A 19,438-nucleotide genomic window follows, 5' to 3' on the forward strand; every position below is an offset into this window, starting at 1 on the left:
ACGCTCCACCCACCAGTAGACGTGGCCTCACTGTCAGGATCCTGCCAGTTACATTCTGACTCTCTGTGCATACACATATCCATGTAGCATTTTGTACTGGCTCTGGTACTGGTGCACCTGCCTCCACACATCATCTTCTGATTGGTCCTTTTACGTGTCAGTCACTTTTCCTGCCATAGTAGCCATAGCGGTTCTTGGCCACGTTAAGTGGCGATAGGTACCAGAGAGAATCTGGCAGCGCAAACCTAATAATAAGGCAGCTTTTATATTGACTTAATGTCTTAAAATAATAGCACGGTGTCTTATTCTGACTTGCTACCTCATGATAATGAAAGGCTTATTCAAGATAAGGATTTTGCGTCTCGTAATTATGACCTACACTTATAATAAAGGGACAGCAGAACGTTGACGTTGAGGTAGCAAGTGGTGAAAATGAGATAGCGTCTCATTATTATGAGACACTAAATTATAATTTAGTGAACTTATCACTTAATATTTGGCTGCGTATTTTTATTCAAGTGGCAGAAAGAGGGTTCATTAATGTTCCCACCCACATTTTAATCTGATATTTCTCAACATTGTCCTCAGATTTTCTTGCTACAGCATTAAGTTGGTCCCCACATCTGTGGTGTGTGTGGTCAGATAACAAAGACACAACTTCCCAGTACTTACAACTACACAGAGAGCTCATTGACAGATTGTCAGTTATAATAAAACTGATGGGCAGGGGGTTCCAGTTGGGAAAATCTGAGTACTTCCTTAAAGCGCTGACCCATTTAAACGGTGACATGCATGCCTTTTCTCCTGGGTTTTTTCTTATTGTTTTGGTTGTTTCTGTTTTTCCTTTCATTGTCACTGCATCACCTGCTTCCTTTTCTGGTCATTTTCCCCATACTTCTTACTTTTTATTCCTCATTCTCAAAATATTCTATTCACTCTTATTCTTTCTACATTCCACCTACACATTTCCCTCCTTCTTATTCATCTCTTTAACACTCTCCCCATTTTTTCACTTGATATTTACAATGATCCACATTCCAACTTGCTTACCTTACGTTTGTCTTGTCCCCCTATTTATTTCATTGCCTCCTTCCATCCTCATAATAAAATGTTCCATTCTTGTCTTTCTGTCTCGTTCTCTCCTTTGTTTTACTAACTTTTCCCCTTCATTATTTCATTTCTGTGCATCCACTCTCTCTCTCTCTCTCTCTCTCTTCCCCCCCATACACCCCCCCCCTCTCTCTCTCTCTCTCTCCAGGTCCATGCTGAGCAGTGCTGAGAAGTCAGAAAAGACTGGTGTAGGGGGCGGGACTCTGGGCTCAGGGGGCGGAGATGAAACCAAGGACTCTCTCTTGTCCTCTTCTCCTCGAGGCGGGACTCCACCCCCTCCTCCTGCCTCGGCCAAGGACAACGCCAAGCCTCGCTCCCTGCGCTTCACCTGGAGCATGAAGACCACATCATCCATGGAGCCTGGCGAGATGATGAAGGAAATCCGGAAGGTGCTGGACGCCAACAGCTGCGAGCACGAGGTGCGAGAGCGGTACATGCTGCTGTGCATGGCTGGCAGTCCAAACAAAGATGACTTCGTCCAGTGGGAGATGGAGGTGTGCAAGCTGCCCCGACTGTCCCTCAACGGTGTGCGCTTCAAGAGGATCTCCGGTACCTCCATCGCCTTCAAAAACATCGCCTCCAAAATCGCCAATGAGCTCAAACTGTGAGAGGACGGGAAAAAACGGGGGCATGTTTTGCAGCAGAATAGAGGGAGGGGTGTGGATTTCACCTTGAGTTATTAAAGCAGAGGTGAGTGGGGAACACAGTCTTGGCACACTTTGGACAGAGATTAAGGACCTGTCACATTACAGTTTAGGAAACACCAGTGTTGAATGAGCTACATGTTGCTAATGCCACATGTTGGCATGGGATCAGGAGCATGAGGGTGGAGAGATGAAGCAAAGTGCTGTATACCTTGATTTCGGTTTCAGGATCACTAGCCTTTAATATTTTGTTTTCAGTCCCAAAACGGAGAGTGAAAAGAACACCGTGGTTCTACTGCCGTCCACTCTGAGAGGAAACCTGGTTGGGTGATTGATTTTTTATTGTTTTTTTTCCCCTTGGATCTACTTCACAAGAACACACCCACTGAGGAACTGGACAGAGTTTATGACGATTTAGGGTGGTGTTTCCTCTCTGTTTGCCTGGGTGGGTTGGGGCCACCCACTTGCACACAAACACACAGTCACTCAATGTTTCTTCCTTTTCTTCTATTTACAGGGTTTAGCCCCTTGAGAACCCACTAGAGGGCCAACACTTGAATAATGCTCAATGGATTGTGTCTTACGGTTAGGGTTAACTTGGTTTTTCTTTGGCTGGGTTGTGACTTGCTGCACTGGAATGGGTGTAATTGCATTGCCTTTTATTTCCTTTCTGAAGAGAAATTAAATGTACTTCAATGTTGTATTACCAGTGATTTATGGTTTAATGTTATTCTTAGAAGAGATTTTTTTGTGTTTTAAATCTTCTCATGCCTTGGTATAGTGAATGTCACATAAACTCCAAACTCCAACAGATGCCCTCTTCCCACTTCTTTCTCCTCCCAAAGAAAGATATACATAGTATGTGTGTCCCATTTTTAAAAACAATCAGAGGACTATGTTCCCTCCTTCAGAATAGTACCCTCCTTTTGTTAGAATGAGAAACTGATGTCCTGTTGTCTGTTTGTCTTGATCTGTGCCCCCTCTATCCACAACCAAGCACTCCATGCCTCAAACCATGTGATGGCCTGGCAGCCCAAAAAGAAATGAGCCTAAATGTCACTCTGAGCATTACTCTTTTAATGATTTGTTAATGTGCATTTGTTAGAATGAGAATGAATCGTGTGTATGGCAAGAGAATGAGAGAAGTACATGTATAACCAAAAGGTTGCTTTGGGCTTTGTCTTGACCTCCATACAATGATTGTATTGATAAGTAGCGGCAAGACCAGAGTACCAAGCATCATGAGCAGATGGCCTTACTACTGCTCACTAAACAAGTTCTTGTTTTCCAGTAACTTTCATTTGATTATTTCTTTCCTGAAAAAGTTAGGCATTAGCATCAGTGTGGATAACAGGCTGTAACAATGAGTGCAAATGGCCAGTGCTGAACTGAGCTGTACATTTTCTTTTTTTTTGCATGCGTCCTCTAGCTGGCGTGGGGTACGCACTCCATTACTATTGAAAGAGAAGTAGGGGGCTAACGGAGCCTCTTCCGAGTCTTTTAGCGGTTTGGGGACACCTGTGCACGTCTATTTTATATCTTTTGGAAAATAATGATTTTGTCTTCGTTTTTAAAATGTTGCATTGTTTGCAGTTCTATGAAATGATCATTGTCTAAGGTGCTGGGGATCCAATTGTCATTGTTATGTATTATTTTTCTTCAGGGTTGATTTTTACTTCATATTTTTCATTGCTGTAATTTTATTTTCCTGTCAGAACTCATAGTTGTCAGGAGAGGAGGGATTGAGAACTCCAAATGTATATTTTCTGTTTTTTTGTGCAAAGAGATGACTATGATGATAGTAATAAAACCACAAACGATATTAAAAACTGAGATGGTTGCGTAGGAATTGACGCAACAAGGAACAACTGTGTCTGTATGGGCTTTTTCTTGGTCGGACCTCACCATTAAAGATTCAAAGGGGTCTATAGGGTGATCGTTCTTAGTGAAACAATTCTTTGAATGGTGGGATTGGCTTTGTCTGTTGTCGTATAAGGTTCTTTAAAGAACCCCTTTTAAAAATGGACCTATGGAGAATCAACTTATGTTTATGTCTGAAGTTTAAGGCATGGTCAATTTTGAACACAAACAGGGCTCGACAACAGCTTTAGTAATTTTCATTTTATTCTAAAAAAAAAAATTATAATAATAAAATACAAATCAAAAAAACATATCACAATTAAATCCAAATTCACATGTAAACATTCCTCACATACAAGGTTTTGGGAGAAAAAAGAACTCCAATGGCACAAGCTATTATCTTTAGTGTTGCAGTGTCTCACATTTGTGCCTTTGAGAGCAAGACAGTTCAATAATCAGTGTATTTCAGAGTTTATGCAAGAAATGTCAAGTATTTGGGTCATTTAGTGCGTCATATCAACTAGTTCTACATATGTTCACTACCTACCAATCTCTCAGGGATCTAGTTAGAGAAACAGGAAAAAAGGCTTCACTCAGTCAGATTCTAGTAGTACATGGCTCTTTAACGGAAGTGTGAGGAGCACGTTCCCAGTTTCTCAACACCCCGTTCGCTGTGAAACATGATGAGGCATCTTAAGTGTTGCACAGTTTGAGATATTCTGCTGTTGCCATGGAGATGGGGGTTGGAGGAACCTGCAATTCAGCTGTCCAGACGTTTCATTACCATGATGGTCCAGTGTATAAGTTCTGGAGGACTTTATATTTTCTCTCTCCAGTCAATTTGGGTTCAAGTATCAATATCTTATCATATAACATGGCTGGTCAAACTCTGGTTCTGCTTGCAGTTACTCTAGTCAGAGGGTATATCATGAGGTATATTCTTATGACCTGAGGGCTGTTTGGTTTGTGTGGTTGCTCATCAATTTTGGCAAGTTTAGGCTGAGGTTTTTCGCTGCACTGAGTGAGTCAGTCTGCTACGCTGGTTGTGATGGGTGTTTTCTCTGCTGTTACAGGGGAAGGAGGAAGTCTTAGTGTTGTTAGGCAGTACTGCTGACTCACCTGTCCAACTCAGCTTGTCACCATCTCTGACTCATTAGATGCTAGATCTGTCTGAACAATTATAGGAATGTGTGTATTTCCATCTCCTCATACCACCTGTACTTTACTGAACATCTATATCAGTATGATCGCTTTGTAGAAGTTGCTCCCCTCGCAGTGATCTAAAACCAATTCCTTTAATATCCTAACCTTCAACTGTGGTCTCAGATCTCTACAGAAGATAGCTTCAGCTTGTGCAGATCAGTGGGAGTGTGGGGGTTCCACCTTCAGGCCCACCAGCGAGGGAGGCAGCTGGCTGGAAGATGCTGCAGGAGAGTTTCTCAGCCCACCCTGGTGGAGGGATGAAGCCACTGCAGGTCTGATGAGTGGAGGTGGGGGATGGTTGTGTGGAGTGCGGTTCTGCAGCGGCCGTGTTTGAAGGGGTGGGGGCTGCCGTAGTAGGCTTGGTGGGACAGTAGGGGGAGTGGGACGTAATAAAGGTGGGGGTTGGGTCAGAGGGGGAGAGGATTGGTTAGAGCTGGGGTTACTGTTGGCTTCAGAAGGAGAGGGACTGCCTGAGTCTGGAGGGGAGACACCATCCATTTTTGCCTAAAGGGAAATGAATGTAGGAGGGAAATTTTAGCACAAATTCACTGGGTCTGAAATGTTTTAAATCTATTCTGAGAACTAGCAAGTGTTTAATAAACTAGTTCCTCTTTTCCAGTTTTCCTCACCTCATCCTCATCCAGTTCTGCACTCCCATTTAGGTCCTTTATTGCCTCACTGGTTCCCCGGAGCACTTCCTGTTCTGCCTGCCATTCCCGTAACACTTCTTCCAGGTTGAAGCGTCGTCGATAACTGACGAAAAAGGAGCTCACCTGACTCACTGTCTTGTTCCCAATCACATCAGCTATGGCTGCAAAATTTTTACCGTAACGTCTGATGGCTAGAGAAGAGAGAGAAATTGCATTAAACTACCAACATATGACCATATAAAAAAGTGCTGCCCAAAACCATTGTGTGGCATCTTGAACGAATAATATGTAATTACCACGATGAATACTGATTTGCCTGAAATATTACACACCCAAATCCCAAGTTTTTTACCAAATATAAAAAAAGACACTCTCTTACCCTGCACAGCCAAGAGCTGCTCCTCCGTTGTCCAGCGGGAGTTTATCTTTGGGGTTTGCTAACAGAGAATTTCAAGATGAATATGCATGTCAATATAATTGAGTACTGAGGCTCAAGGGTCTCAGTGTACAATTTTAATGTCTATGTATATTATAGCACAGTTGTGTAACTTATAAATCATAACCACAATATCCAATGTGTATTGTTTCCTCTTTGCACTATGTGGAATCTTCATATACAATATTACGAAAGGTAGTGTTATTGCATAGTTTTCCTTCTATTACATCTGCCTGCATGGCAAGGGGACATGGAGCTATATATATGGATGAAGCTGTTACAAAATATTTTATATATACACAGAAGGTCCTCCGGTTACGTCAGTCCCGAGTTACGACGTTTCGTGGTTACGACACATCTCCCCTTGTTTTGACTTAAGTGGTTTTGCGTCGTAAACATTGTAACGCGAACTTCGTGTTTGGTGTGCGTGGTGGAAGAATACACGGTTCCGCGGCTCGGGACCGAGGAGGACGGCGTCATTGCTCAGTCACATGCTCGGTCGCATTGTAGGATAAGTGCTTACAGTATGTTATTTACGTACAATATGTACGTATGTTCCGACTGACACCGAAAATCGGTTTACGACACGCCGTAAGTTGAGGACCCTATGTGTGTGTGTGTGTGTGTGTATATATATAGTAACAGCTTCATCCTGTTCAAAGTTGCAATAAACACTGCCCTTAGAGCTGTGACAGAGACTACCTGTTGCGACACCATGCTGCCCGCAATTTAAATCACAATAATGGTTTGAAAAATTGCGATATTTTCCAAAAAATCTTCGTAACATGTGCAGAGAAGTCAGAATCATATCAAATAAGTTTCAATGTACCTCAGCTGGTCTCATGCTATCAATGCCATCTACCAAGCCATGCTTGAGAACGCTGTTTCCTTGCTTGATACTTTGAACCTGCATAGGAATATCACGGTTGTGTTGTAATGAACATTAGTACATATATCTGATCTTACTGCTATAAAACATGTTCAGTCTTTGTGCCCGTGTTCGTTTTTCTGAATCAAGCTGTATGCATATGCACTCTTTACCTGTCTTTTTAAAGACACAAGCTGAGTGTCCAGTTGACGGTTGGAGACGGCCCCTGACTCTGTGGAGGCTGAGACAGATACGATGTCATCCTGGTCCAGATGCATGCCTTTTGGGGGTCTGCGGCGTGCCCTAAGCGGGTGATGTCGATACTGAGCTCCCTGGTTCTCCTTACGTGTTGGGCCTGATCTCCCAGTGCTCCTCTCACTTCCACCTCCTGGTCCAGAAGACTGCTTATGCTGAACAAGGGAACACAAACATTTTATGTCACGGATGGTCAGAAAAATAACTACCTGTGTCTCAAAAACCTTTGCCAAAAGAACATTAAAAATATGGTTAGTGAAAGAGTCTCTCCATATGAGAAAGAGGAAAAAAACGTACAACAAACGTACCTACAAACCGTTACTCTTCTAACCTACCTCTCATTTTGTTTTGGAAGGTGTTGTCACAGTTTGCAGATTTACTTTGTCTGCTATATTTGACCCCACGCAAGAGCCACAAGATGCAAGAAATGTAACATTAGTTCCTCACCTCTTTCTTTGTGTCGATCTCAAAGTCACTGTCACTGCCTGCGTCTCCTTCCTCCACTTCATCATTACTGATAGGGACAAATTACGTGTTATACAGTGTTTCACATAACTCTTCCCTTTTTCCCTCCAGTTTTCTCCTGCTTTTTGCCCTTTGCTTTTTCTACTTCTTTCTCTCAATCTTACTCACCTGTCCTCCTTCTCTCGTTTGCTGATGAGTTTACGGGCTTGCCTGTCCATGACACTGGTCCGAGTCCTGGTTTTCTTCCAAGAGTAATAATATTTCACCAGACTAGAGATTAACTTATCTGGCAACTGAAATAATAAGAAAATAACATCAATTTTCATTTTCAGAGCACCCTGAAAAGAAAATGATCAAAGTGCCTCCGACTGTGAATTCAAACACAGCTAAGTGCAATACTCAAACATGCAGTCGAGTTAGAGGCAGCTGCACTAGAAGCATTAGATTTGTGTCTCTAGTGTCCAGAGTTATGTTCTGTTCTTGAGACTTTCTGGCTAATCCTGAGCAGATGACATAAAGAGAGTAGACTAATAGTAATGATAACTAAACCAGACTGATTCAAACTATATTTAACTGTGGTTGCCATTTTAATGAATCAGAATTGCTTAGTACGCAATGCACAAACGTGAATAAAATATAAAAACTTTCAACCAAAACTGATCCCACCTGTTTACCGGGAGGTGGGGGAGGGTATAAAAGTTGTTGGGGTTTTAAATTGAGTAAAGACATTTAAACTTAAATTCACTGTGAAACTAATTACTAGATTACTCAATTACTAATGTAAATGGACAACAACAGCTCAACACTCCAGACTGGGCTGTAGGATTCCCTGGCAAGCTATAAAGCTGCTGCTCTCTAGAAGCAGCAGGCAGATGGAAGCACTGCAGATTACTGTTATATAAGCCATGTTCTCTTCCTTCTCTCCTCCCTATTCCCACACTCTCCCTTCACTTTCACCCCTGCACACTCTCTCTCTCACCATCTGCTGGATGCGGTGGAAGCTCTTTCCATGGAAGCTGAAGGCCTGCTCAAATAGCACCTTATCCTCCACCGTCCACTCGTCTGGGAAAGGTGTGAAGTTGGCCAGGTCAGCTAGTGACTTCTCCACATCATGCTTATGCCACAGTAGCATACCAAGAGACTAAATGAAATGTGAAAATCAAGGCTATGTAATGTATAATCACACAGTATGCTTCAAATTACATGTTATTGCTTAATACATCCAAGGCAGTAAACCCTACCTGTTCCATATTATACCCATGCTTCTCCTTGGCCATCAGGATGTATTCATCCACTAAGAGAAGAAAATAAACATGGTCACCATCTAGTTTATTCACTGTAACCATCAAAGCTTGAACTTCCATAACATCCAAGACTATGAACCTTTACAAACAAACTTGATGCGTGTGGAAACATTGCCATGAATTCATAAGATGAGAGTTTCAATTTCAATTCCCATTTATCCTGTGATGTGCTCTGCATTTAAACATTCAAAAAGTGTTCTACCATAAAATGTGAGAACACTGTTTGACATACATGAGTACTGTTAAATCTGAATGTGTGAATGTCAAAATATTGCCGAGAAAAGAAAAACAGGACAAAAAAAAGAAAAATCCCTACAATTCAAATAAAGAAAGTGATGGTGATCAACTATGGAGTGGTCACTTTAGATCCAAGACAAATTCTACAAATTCCTTTGACTGGAAGCAGTAACACAGGAACATGGTGGCACTTTTTTTAGATTTATATAAAATTGAGGCTTCAGTGATATTTGAACAGGTTGACAGTCTCATAACTCTAATTTCTAGTGTTTTGTTTTGAGTCGGAGAGAGTCACAGACGTTACTTACGCATGGTATCCGACACCTGGCAGTTGGGCGACCACACAAGCATACTTCTCTGGTCTTTGTCACTGTAGCGAGACTCAGAGTCTGTCAGCACAGAAAACGACATATTCTTATTCTCCCTCTCTCTCACACACCTGTTTTCTCCTTCCTATCTTTCACTTACACTGATGTGGCTTTGTCTCATTTGAAAGCAAATGCACACATACACTGCGTCAAACAGACCAACATTTAGAGCCATTTAAACAGGTAACGGTTTTACCGTTGCAGTAAACACTTGGATTAAAGTCAATAAATTTGGGATTCTGATTATGACCTTCATTTCGGTTTTAAAGGGGACGTCCACGATTGTGGGGAAACACTGCCCTCTGGTTTATATCCAGAACCTATGCAATTTTAAAAAATTGAACAGTATGTTTGAGGTGGAAAACGACTTGTGTTCTTGTTTGGATGAGATTTAACGTCTATGTTTTTATTCAGTTCCCGTGTACTTTAGGTCTGTGATTACTTTCATGCAGTTAATGTTCTCCCAAGTTTAGAGTCAGCTCCATCTACAGCAAAAATAAGTCAATAAATACCCACCTAAAGAGCAGGAATAGAGCAATATACTCATCTCAGTTCAATGCTTTTCTGAGTCTTTTTATTGTCTAAAATCCTCCAAAATGCTGCTTTTCTTCCATGAGCAGAGAGAGAAAGCTTAGCATGGCACACTGAGACACTGTTTGTTTTTTTTTTTTTACCTATTTACAGACTGGAGCTTCATAAACACATTAGATTGGTTTCAAGCACGCAAACAGACTGGAGAACTAGAAAATGATGAAAAATGAGTTTTTTAAAAAGTGTATTTTTTTTCTTTTTATTAAAATTGTGAACAACGGCTTTAAATCAACTAAGAGGACTCCACTGCATTAAACTTAATTTTAGAACATTATACACCACGAAACATCCTGTTTGCCTTGCCATTAATGTTGATACCTATAATGTTAATCTGCCCTTGGCTAATGATGGGACAATACCACTTTTTCCATTTCTGATACTGATACAAATATGGGACTAAGTATGTGCCAATATAATATTGATCTTTGTTTTTATTTTTAATTAAAACACTTCATCTAAGTTAGCTATTTTTAATCTGACTTCTAATTTACAACTTCACGTCATCCTCAAACTTCTCATCTGCATCACCCCAAATGAAAAAGTACAGCTAACGGTGTAACATAACACCACACTATGTCTGGGTGTGCTATATTATTAGATTAAACCTATAGGACAGCTACACAATCTGAATATTTTTGGGTGTTAGTAATTGAAGGCTACTTAGAGTATCTTTGGCCTTCAGTAGGATTTTAGCTGATTGGGTGTTTTTGCATCTTATGAAGAACATACATATGCCATTATACATAATGACACCCCAGAATCAGGGCTGAGAAACAATAGTTATATCTATACAAACTGTCACCACTTTAGACCAGTTACGACAAGTACTATAGCTTTCTATCTTCAATAATATAAAAAAGTACTAAACCATTCTGCAAATCTTAAACTGTTCACACTTGTTTTTCCTCTTTCTTCATTTTCACTTGCTAGCAGTTTTCATCTTTAAGCCTTTATGCAATTCCTCTTAGGTTTCTCGCACATGCACATCTGTTCTACTCCTTTTAACTTAAAACACCTACACACCTCCCCCATCTCTCTGTTCTCAAACAAACACCTACACATCTCGCCATCTCTAGGACCTCATACACACATTAAGCATGGACCTACATTGCAACACTTTTCCAGTGAGCTCACTTACCTGGTTTATACTCAGGGATTTGTGCCTGGTAGTCTGCACCAACGCGAATCATGCTATCTGTAAGAGTGAGAAAGAGTTGTAAGAAATACTTTGGTAGTCAGAGGGCAGTGAGAGAGAAGTGAGAGAAGGACAGATAGAGAGGGATTAGCCTTGCTAAACTAAAATGAGTACAAATCACTTGGGATGAATGGCTGAAAATGCACACAGAGTCATTGAAACACAGCAATGTGAGACAGGAAGATTGCAATGTGGAGTTGTATCTGATTAAAGAAGAGCACGTGTTTGTATCTGCATGCATAGTGCAGTGGTTCCTTCAACTGATAGATATTCCTTGCCCTCCACCCTCAAAGATTTAAAGGGGAATTACATAAATGTTTTAAAATTCCACCAGTTTACGCATTAATGTGATGTAAATATGTAGACATTCAGAGTGATTTAATGTGAAATTCTCTGTTCAAAAATCTGCCACATAAACTTAACACATGAACAAATTTGAATTTTTCGGTTTAATGGTCTCCTTGATTGAAAATAATGGCTACATTTGCACTGTATCTCTTCACTTCACTAGCAGTGTATAGAAATCAAGCTTATAAACATCTAATACCTGTTTCACACCATGCATTCTGAAAGACTGCATACACCAGAACTAGGTAGACATTTTGGAAGATTTTTCCAGAATTACAGTTCAATAAAATCAGTCTTTTCCCCCCTTGTTGGATATAACGACTAGCTTGTTAATCCAGTATACTGGACAAGGAAAACACAATAACATGCTGTGATCTTCAGGACCAGGTTTTTTGATTAAGAAAAGGCATACCATGCGAGTGCTCTTCATCACTGCTCTCCTCCTCAGAGTGCTGGCTGTTTCCATTGGTGGCAGTTTTGGCTCTGCTGCGAGACAAAACCCCTGATCCAGAGCGCTCCATCACTGAGGGCATGGCTGAGAGACAGATATTTCATAAGGAATTAACATCATAAGAATATTTTCCCTATAATTGTGTGTGAAGGGAGTCAAAATCTTTTCTTGGAGGAGTGGAAGTATTATTTCCGTGCTCAAAAACACCTTTTAAACCTGAAAGTAACTAACCAACCAATTAGTTGAAATGTGTCTGAGAAATTTTAAAAAAAGGCTCTGGTCCTCTGACACTCAGAATAAGAGAAAGAAGCTTTATTTACTTAAAGACGGGCAAACTTATTCGAAAAGACATTGTCAGGTTATACAAGTGTTAATATTCTCGTTGTAAAACAGTGTTGTTGCAATAACTAAGTAACTTTCTGCAATCCAAGTAATGTACAATAAAGTGGTGGCATGAACAGCTACATTACTGATTAAAAATTTGATCATACCCAACACAAAATTAGGAATCAGTTTACTGGACATGCGACTTTGACTCATTTATACAGCGAAGTTTGATAACAGACTACTAAAAAAACTAAATACAACAACCTCATAAGCCTGAAACTTCCCATAGGCCCATCACACACATTCACTGACTGACTAGGTTTAGAGTAAGCATACATTTTGTAGAAATTAGACTTTTAGACTAACTACTCTTTAAAAACCTCCATATGAAATCCAAATGTACGGGAATCGGCGCTTTTGTGTTCAATGAGTTTCGCATTTACATAAAATAAACAAACAACAGTTCGTTGTACTTTCATTTGATAATTAAGACAAGTTGTTTAATCATATTCTGAATGTGCACAAAGCCCATGCGTTTGCTGAGGAGCAGATAAAGGCAACGCGTTGGTCGCGATGTTTCACAATAAGCAGGCCTTTGTCTACTGGGGGTGGGGGGTTACCACGTTAATGTTACGCCTTTAAAACAAAGTCTAGACTAACGGTGCCAAAGTCACTTTCCTCGGTTTAAAAGAAACCCTTTCAGATCATAAAGTTAAAAACAAACGGAGTACAGCACTACTGAAAGCAAAGCACACTTCTGCAGTCTGTCGCTGTTGTGGAGAAGCTGCTCATTGTTAGGGGTCATCTTCCAAACGCACTGTCTCTCATTTCCAGGACAGACCCAGTACCGCACAGTGTACGGGTACTTTCGATTCTAATGATAACAAAGGTTTCAGGGGAAAAAAATAAAGATAAAACCTGACTTATTTAAAACTAATATAAGTCATTAATTAGGGGATGAAATGACTTAGGAGACTTTGCGTGGTTTGCTACCAAAGGAGCACTGACTGCAGGCCCCCCCCCCCCCCCTCCAGTGTGGTGTATCTACATTATGAGCTCGACCCCAACCAGTTATTTTACTATTGTATCAGTAACGGAAGCCGGTAGCGACCCCCGTTTGAAAAAAGCCTCTGACAAATTGTCAATAGCTTGGACAGGCGTGTGACGTCACGGGTCGTAGTTATTCACGTTTAAACGGCTACGTTTCCACTAAGTCCACGGAGAACATAGTAACGGCTCTATCTCGTACTGAGCGTCAATGAGCAGCGTGTACATCGCCATAAAACCCTGCTCCCGTTTCCACAACTTTATCCCTTCGACCACAACTCCTTCTGTAACTCTGATCTCACCGAGGGGCTTCATCCTTTCTCTTGTGTTCATTAAACCGCCCATTAACCCCAAACAGCCTCCAACTCCTCCGACCGGTGAATATGAGCTGACTGAAAAACTTGGAGAGTACATGGAAAAAAAAATCACCTTTCTTTCTCTCGCCTCACTTTTTAGGCACTGGCCGTCTCTCCAGTCAGGTTCTTTTGTGCACCCCCGGGTTTAGGTCCTCCAGCTCCAGTGGTGGTTGGTTGGTTTAGTGGCTGTCGCTGAACATTTGGGTTAGTTGCCAACCGGGAGAGCAGTTCATTATCTGGCTAGCAAGGCTTCAGCTCTATTAAAACTTAATGAGTGGTAGACTAGTCCTTTAAAAGACAAACAATGCGTATACTGGCCACAGACGTGATAAACAACTATTTAAATCCTCGATGAATATTCACTCGCCTCACTCTCTCGCCTGCATAGAGCTCCTCTGTGTGTGTGTATGTGTGTGTGTGTGTGTGTGCCGGGGGTGTGGGGGGGGAGAGCCGCACAACTTCCCACAGCCATGATAACCTTCCGCCGCCTCCTCCCCAAGTAACTTCGATGTCAGTTATGTAGGCCCATATATAGGTACAACACCAAAATGTGATTTAAAGAAAGGCTCGTATTTTCTTACCCAGCTTTCGTTTGATCTTTTAATTGACATAATGCAATACCCGGGTCCTAGCCTGGGGTTTCAAAAGAGAGAAAAACGCATTTCCTTCATTTATATGCACAATGCAAGGCACCGTCGATTGCCAGTTTACGAATTTTAAAAGATCGTGTTCATGCCCTTTGTTGCTGACGGGTTTTAGGTACACAACCTCCCCATACAGAATGTGAACCCACTTCACCTGCGTTACTCCCCACGTTTAATCGAACGGAACTACTTCCCACTGTACGTGCGGATGAACACGTCAGCGGTGCACTGCGGTGCCGGGGTCCTCCAGACCAGTACTACAATATACAAGAAAAGAAAGACTGGAGAACTTGCGACTGTACTTTTCATCATTGGTCATTTAAATGAGAGCGTTTTATATATATAAATTCAGTCTAAATAAGCAAATCGAAATATAGATCCTATTGCTTTGTATTGATGAAATACAATCAGTAAAGGACTGCTGGTGAGAACAAATCCAGTCAGAAAATTACCATATTTAATCAACACATCTCAGGCTGAATTGACCCCCTTGCCATACTCCCTCACACCTTTCTACTGTCATTCTAAAGGCATGAGTAGGCCCAATGGACGGATGCTTTACACATCAATGAACATTATCATTTGTTTGCATGGCCCACCATTTGTGGGCAAGAAGAATGTAGGCACACATAGCAGCACTTGTGGCACAGGACCACTCCCATATTTCTCTCTCTCTCTCTCTCTCTCTCTCTCTCTCTCTCTCTCTTTCCCCTCCCTCCCTCTGTTGTAAAGCAACATCTTGTCATTTCTTACAACCACCTTCTCACTTTATTTCATTCATTTAATGCTTGTCTCTCTCTATGACTCTCAAATGGCTGCCTTCTTCCTCTGTAGTACACTTATGTAGGTCATAAGAACGTGTCTTCCTCACTCAAAGAGCGGATTGTATGTTGGAATGGAAGACATATTCAGTCATAGGCTACACAACACCTAATCTGACATGTAGTGTTCTATGGGGGTGAAAATGCAATAGCTTAATGACCTCTGCAGTGCACAATGTAGGTAGGTAGTAGGGATTCAGCCTTTCTCTTATCTTCTTATGCATTGCTCATGTTGATTTCTCTCTCTCTCTCTCACTCTTGACTTCCTCCATCCTCTTCACCTCCGAGTTCCTCTTTCCCCTCCCCCTCTTTCTCTGTGCCTCTCCTCATCCTGTGCTTCCTTCACTGCAAACCCCCCACCCCCTCCACACACCCCACACACACACACGTATACACATTTGCTGCTCTCTCTTTCAGTGTTAATTATCGCTGCATGTTGCTTAGGGCCTAAGCATGGACCCACTGTCCCTCTCCAGCTCTCACACATGTACAGATTACATGCAGCCTATATATGATTCCATCCCCATATACTGAAGCACAAGCAGCCCCACAGCTGCTATTGTCCCTACACCACTGTGTCACTTAATTATAGATGCAATAGAATTCCTGGAAAAGAGAAATGATCATTTTTGAACACAGAGAATGTACACTGAGGGTGATGATATTAAAGCTCCGCTTAATATTAAACTGGCATTCCCCCCCCCCAAAATGCCATCTCTCCACTTCGTGCAATACACAGATCACCCAAAGACAAAAAGCCAGCTACGGGAAAGTGGGTGTGGTGATAGGGGTCTGGGGGGTGGAGTTTGGGGTGGTTGTGGTCTGCTCTGGACAGAGTCCTCAAACCCAGAGATTGGACCCCTGAGATATGCCGCCCTCTACGTTTATGGTCATAAGCAATGATGAGAAATTCAACATCAGCTTCAAGAGGCCACATGTAAAATCCGTTACTCATAATCTTGAAAACGTAAGAAATTCAATTATTAAATTTTTACATTTTAGAAACGAAGGTATGAAAACGACACAGACCTGTAGCTTACTGGTGGTTTTCCATAGTGTGGCTGATTGTTCTGTCTTAACTTGAAGTCGTTACACTTCTGTGTACACTCAGTCACACGTGCCATCTGCTGGCCTCAAGAGAAATTGCAGTTGTTGTTTTTTATTATTATTATCTGCTGTCTTTAAAAGTCAGTTTTTTCATGACCTTGATAGCTAATGTCGTTGGTCATTTTAAGCCCAGATCAAGCCACAATATCAAATATCCTCTTTTCCATCGTTTTGGAAGTTAAATAACTGCCTCAATTTATAATTAAATCATTGTGCACAAACCAGAATGTGTGTGTGTGTGTGTGGGTGGGTGTGTGGGAGGGGCTGGGGTTGCAAACCTATCAGCCAAGCCCCCAGCATTTGCCTTCTATCCTGTGCCATTTGGTAAAGATCTAAGAAATAAACATTTAATACAGAAAAGTACATTATAAATCTGTGCTGTAATGTCTGAAGTAAAAGCTGCTCAATAATGTAAAGCGATGAGTGGATACTATAATACATTCATCTTGCAAATTTTATTAAAATACATTTTATATATGTCTTGCGCTAAAGGTCAGTGATTCTGTGTAAGCTGTGGACCCACCACAGTCCTGAAGCGGATGAACTGGTTACAGAAAATGAATGAATAAATGTTTATATACGGTTTTCCAAACATCTTTATAGCACAGATATCATCATCATCATCATTATAATGACCGTTTTCTAATTACATAATATATTTTACATGAATCGTTAGAAAGTAGTGTCGCAGTGATACAGCTCCAGGGAACTGGAGGTTGTGGGTTCAAGTCCTACTCCGGGTGCCTGTTTGCGAGGAGTTTGGTGTGTTCTCCATGTGTCCATGTGGGTTTCCTCCGGGGGCTCCGGTTTCCTCCTATGGTCCAAAAACACACGTTGGCAGTTGGATTGGCAACTCAAAAAGTGTGCATAGGTGTGAGTGGATGTGTGCGTGTGTGTCACCCTGTGAAGGACAGGCACCTCCTCCAGGGTGTGTTACAACCTTGCGCCTAGTGATTCTATGTAGGCTCCAGACCTGCGACCCTGATTTGGATCAAAGGTTACAGACAATAAATGAATGAATGAATGAATGAACAGTTAGGCATAACTGCAGTTGATGCAAGTCATAAGTTAAGTTCATTATGTGGTGAAACTGTAATGTGGTGGTGAACAGTTTGTAATGTATCTTATTTAAACATCAAATTAGAATGTTTCCAAAGCGGGCAGTGTATATTTTCCTTTTTCCTAATTTAGCTGCCATCAAATCGGCTGTATGTATTAATTTACTCATTTTCTGTAACCTCTTATCCAGTTCAGGGTTACTGTGTGTCCAGAGTCTGCCCAGAATCATTGGGTGCAAGGTTGACACACCCTGCACGGGGCACTAGTCCTTTGCAGGATGACACACACACACACACATTCTCTCACCTCCTTACACTTATGGACAGTAATATATATAATATATAACACCACCCCCCAAAAATGCCATCTCTCCACTTCGTGCAATACACAGATCACCCAAAGACAAAAAGCCAGTTGCGGGAAAGTGGGTGTGGTGATACACATGACACACACATTCTCTCACCCCCTTACACTTATGGACAGGTTTTGAGTAGCCAATGCCCCTATCAACGTGTGTTTTTGGACAATGGGAGGAAACAAGATCTCCTGCAAGAATACCACACAAACATAGGGAAAAAGATGGCTGTATTTATTTATTTTTAAAATACAATTGGTTGTATGTGTGAGTGTGTACCTAGACACTGGAATGCATCGCGTTGCAGTGCCGGTCCCAAAGTCTGGATAAATAGGGAGGGTTGCATCAGGAAGGGCATCCGGCATAAAAAACTGTGCCAGATTGACGGTGCAGATCGCGGTTGAAGAAGAAGAAGAAGAAGAATTATAATTGGCTGTATGTCACCTTTTTAAACCATACAGCCTAAATATAGTATCCAAGCTGCAAAAACAACCTGGTTTTAATGCAGATTTTGTGATGTCATATATACAGTTGTTTTCTAAAATTTGTGAACCATTTAGAATTTTATATATTTTTACATAACTTTCAGACCGCCCTGTTTCATAGGGGAAGTAAGAGATAGGATGGAGTGTGAGAAAAGTGTGATAGGGCAGAGGTGGGAGCAAATTTGTCTGTCCCGGTATTGCATTGCACATAAAGGGTTGAGATAGGATTCCCAAACTTTTATAACCCCAATTTAAGTCAAATTTATGCAGAAATATAAAGACTTCTAAATTTGTAAGCACCAATGTGTTACTACTGAAATATTTGGGCAAAAAAAGTATGTCATTCTTGAATCTGACCATTGATACATACAGAGGATATGTTAAACTAGGAGAAAGAAATATTGTGCTAATATATGTTATAATGGTTTAATATATATTTATATATATATATATATATATATATATATATATATATTTTTTTTTTTTTTTTTTTTTTTTTTTGGGGGGGGGGGTTACTTTTTATGTCTTGATTGACATAATGTCCCTGATTATTTCACACTGAAGTAATGATATGCTATAAAAATAAATAAATAAAAACGTGACTCTGAATGTGAGAATGTGACCTACACAGTGGTGTACTTCATAGGTCAGGAATGTGAGTGGTGTCTGTATCAAAATAATTTCAGTAATTTGTTAGATGTTGGTGTGCTACTTGTGGGAAGGAGCTGTTACTTCATGACCTACGAAGTGCACTAGGGAGGAAGCAGGTAGCCATTTGAGATCTTTAGTCTGAGGAACAAAGGAAGGTTGGAAAATGGTGCTGTGGAAATGTATTAGGACTATTGTTGTTTTATAAACCTAACAGAGCGTCAAGGACGTGGCTAAAGGAAAACAAAACACAGTGAAATCGATTAATATGGGCTCTTGTAGAGTGTTGTAGAGGCTGCTCTACTCTCACCTGTTCAGTTCAGTGATGAGGAAACATGCAGAGAGCTCATGACCCCAAACCCGTGTCGTCATTTCCCCAAGACAGAGAGAGAGGGCGAGCGAGAGAGGGAAAAGGATAAGGAAGAAAAAGTGGAGCATAATCGTATCCATTATTTGGCGCCAGTCTGACAGAGAAAGAAAGGCGAATCAGAATAACCCGCGAGCTGTTGTTTTTCTGTTTGCCCACGGTGTGAATCCCGTCGGAGCTGAGCTCGGTGTTACATTCTCACTGGAGGAGGAGGCTAGCCTCGTTAGCATTTTACCA

At 41.2% G+C, this 19,438-nt stretch overlaps 2 protein-coding genes across 12 annotated transcripts in view; one reads left to right on the plus strand and one right to left on the minus strand.

Annotated features, from left to right (window-relative positions):
• The window catches only part of mark2b (MAP/microtubule affinity-regulating kinase 2b), a 53,257-nt gene extending 49,607 nt beyond the window's left edge, over positions 1-3,650 (plus strand). For 4 of the 9 annotated variants that reach the window (XM_066680625.1, XM_066680628.1, XM_066680627.1 and 1 more), the window contains one exon: positions 1,259-3,649. In XM_066680625.1, the coding sequence (XP_066536722.1) occupies positions 1,259-1,718 (460 nt within the window). In that variant the 3' untranslated portion in view covers positions 1,719-3,649. Of the gene's footprint in view, positions 1-1,258 lie in introns of all 9 variants that reach the window. The other 5 variants (XM_066680630.1, XM_066680632.1, XM_066680631.1 and 2 more) reach the window with 2 other exon arrangements.
• Positions 3,651-3,929: 279 nt separating this feature from the next.
• rcor2 (REST corepressor 2) lies at positions 3,930-19,207 on the minus strand. Of its 3 annotated transcripts, none has more exons than XM_066680635.1 (13): positions 19,145-19,207; positions 11,947-12,069; positions 11,130-11,186; positions 9,341-9,421; positions 8,733-8,785; positions 8,471-8,632; positions 7,660-7,784; positions 7,474-7,540; positions 6,945-7,181; positions 6,733-6,810; positions 5,847-5,904; positions 5,447-5,658; positions 3,930-5,321 (listed from the first exon to the last, which is right to left on the minus strand). In XM_066680635.1, the coding sequence occupies exons 2-13, from the start codon at positions 12,065-12,067 to the stop codon at positions 4,974-4,976; spliced, it is 1,599 nt and encodes a 532-aa protein (XP_066536732.1). In that variant the 5' UTR covers positions 12,068-12,069; positions 19,145-19,207; the 3' UTR covers positions 3,930-4,973. The 3 variants fall into 3 exon arrangements, with proteins under 3 accessions (XP_066536732.1, XP_066536731.1, XP_066536730.1); XM_066680634.1 differs by lacking the exon at positions 19,145-19,207 and adding an exon at positions 13,789-14,107; XM_066680633.1 differs by lacking the exon at positions 19,145-19,207 and adding an exon at positions 13,068-13,188.
• Positions 19,208-19,438: the final 231 nt, after the last annotated feature.

Source organism: Hoplias malabaricus, chromosome 9 (assembly GCF_029633855.1).
Source record: "Hoplias malabaricus isolate fHopMal1 chromosome 9, fHopMal1.hap1, whole genome shotgun sequence".
NCBI lineage: Eukaryota > Metazoa > Chordata > Actinopteri > Characiformes > Erythrinidae > Hoplias > Hoplias malabaricus.

Excerpts from the sequence above, each read along its gene's own strand:
- rcor2 (XM_066680633.1), bottom strand. The coding sequence starts at position 13,104 with ATGAGCAGCTTCTCCACAACAGCGACAGACTGCAGAA. Across the intron at positions 12,070-13,067 it reads AACAGCGACAGACTGCAGAA|CCATGCCCTCAGTGATGGAG; the intron begins GTGTGCTTTGCT and ends TCTGTCTCTCAG. Across the intron at positions 7,785-8,470 it reads TCCACCGCATCCAGCAGATG|TTGCCAGATAAGTTAATCTC; the intron begins GTGAGAGAGAGA and ends TTATTATTTCAG.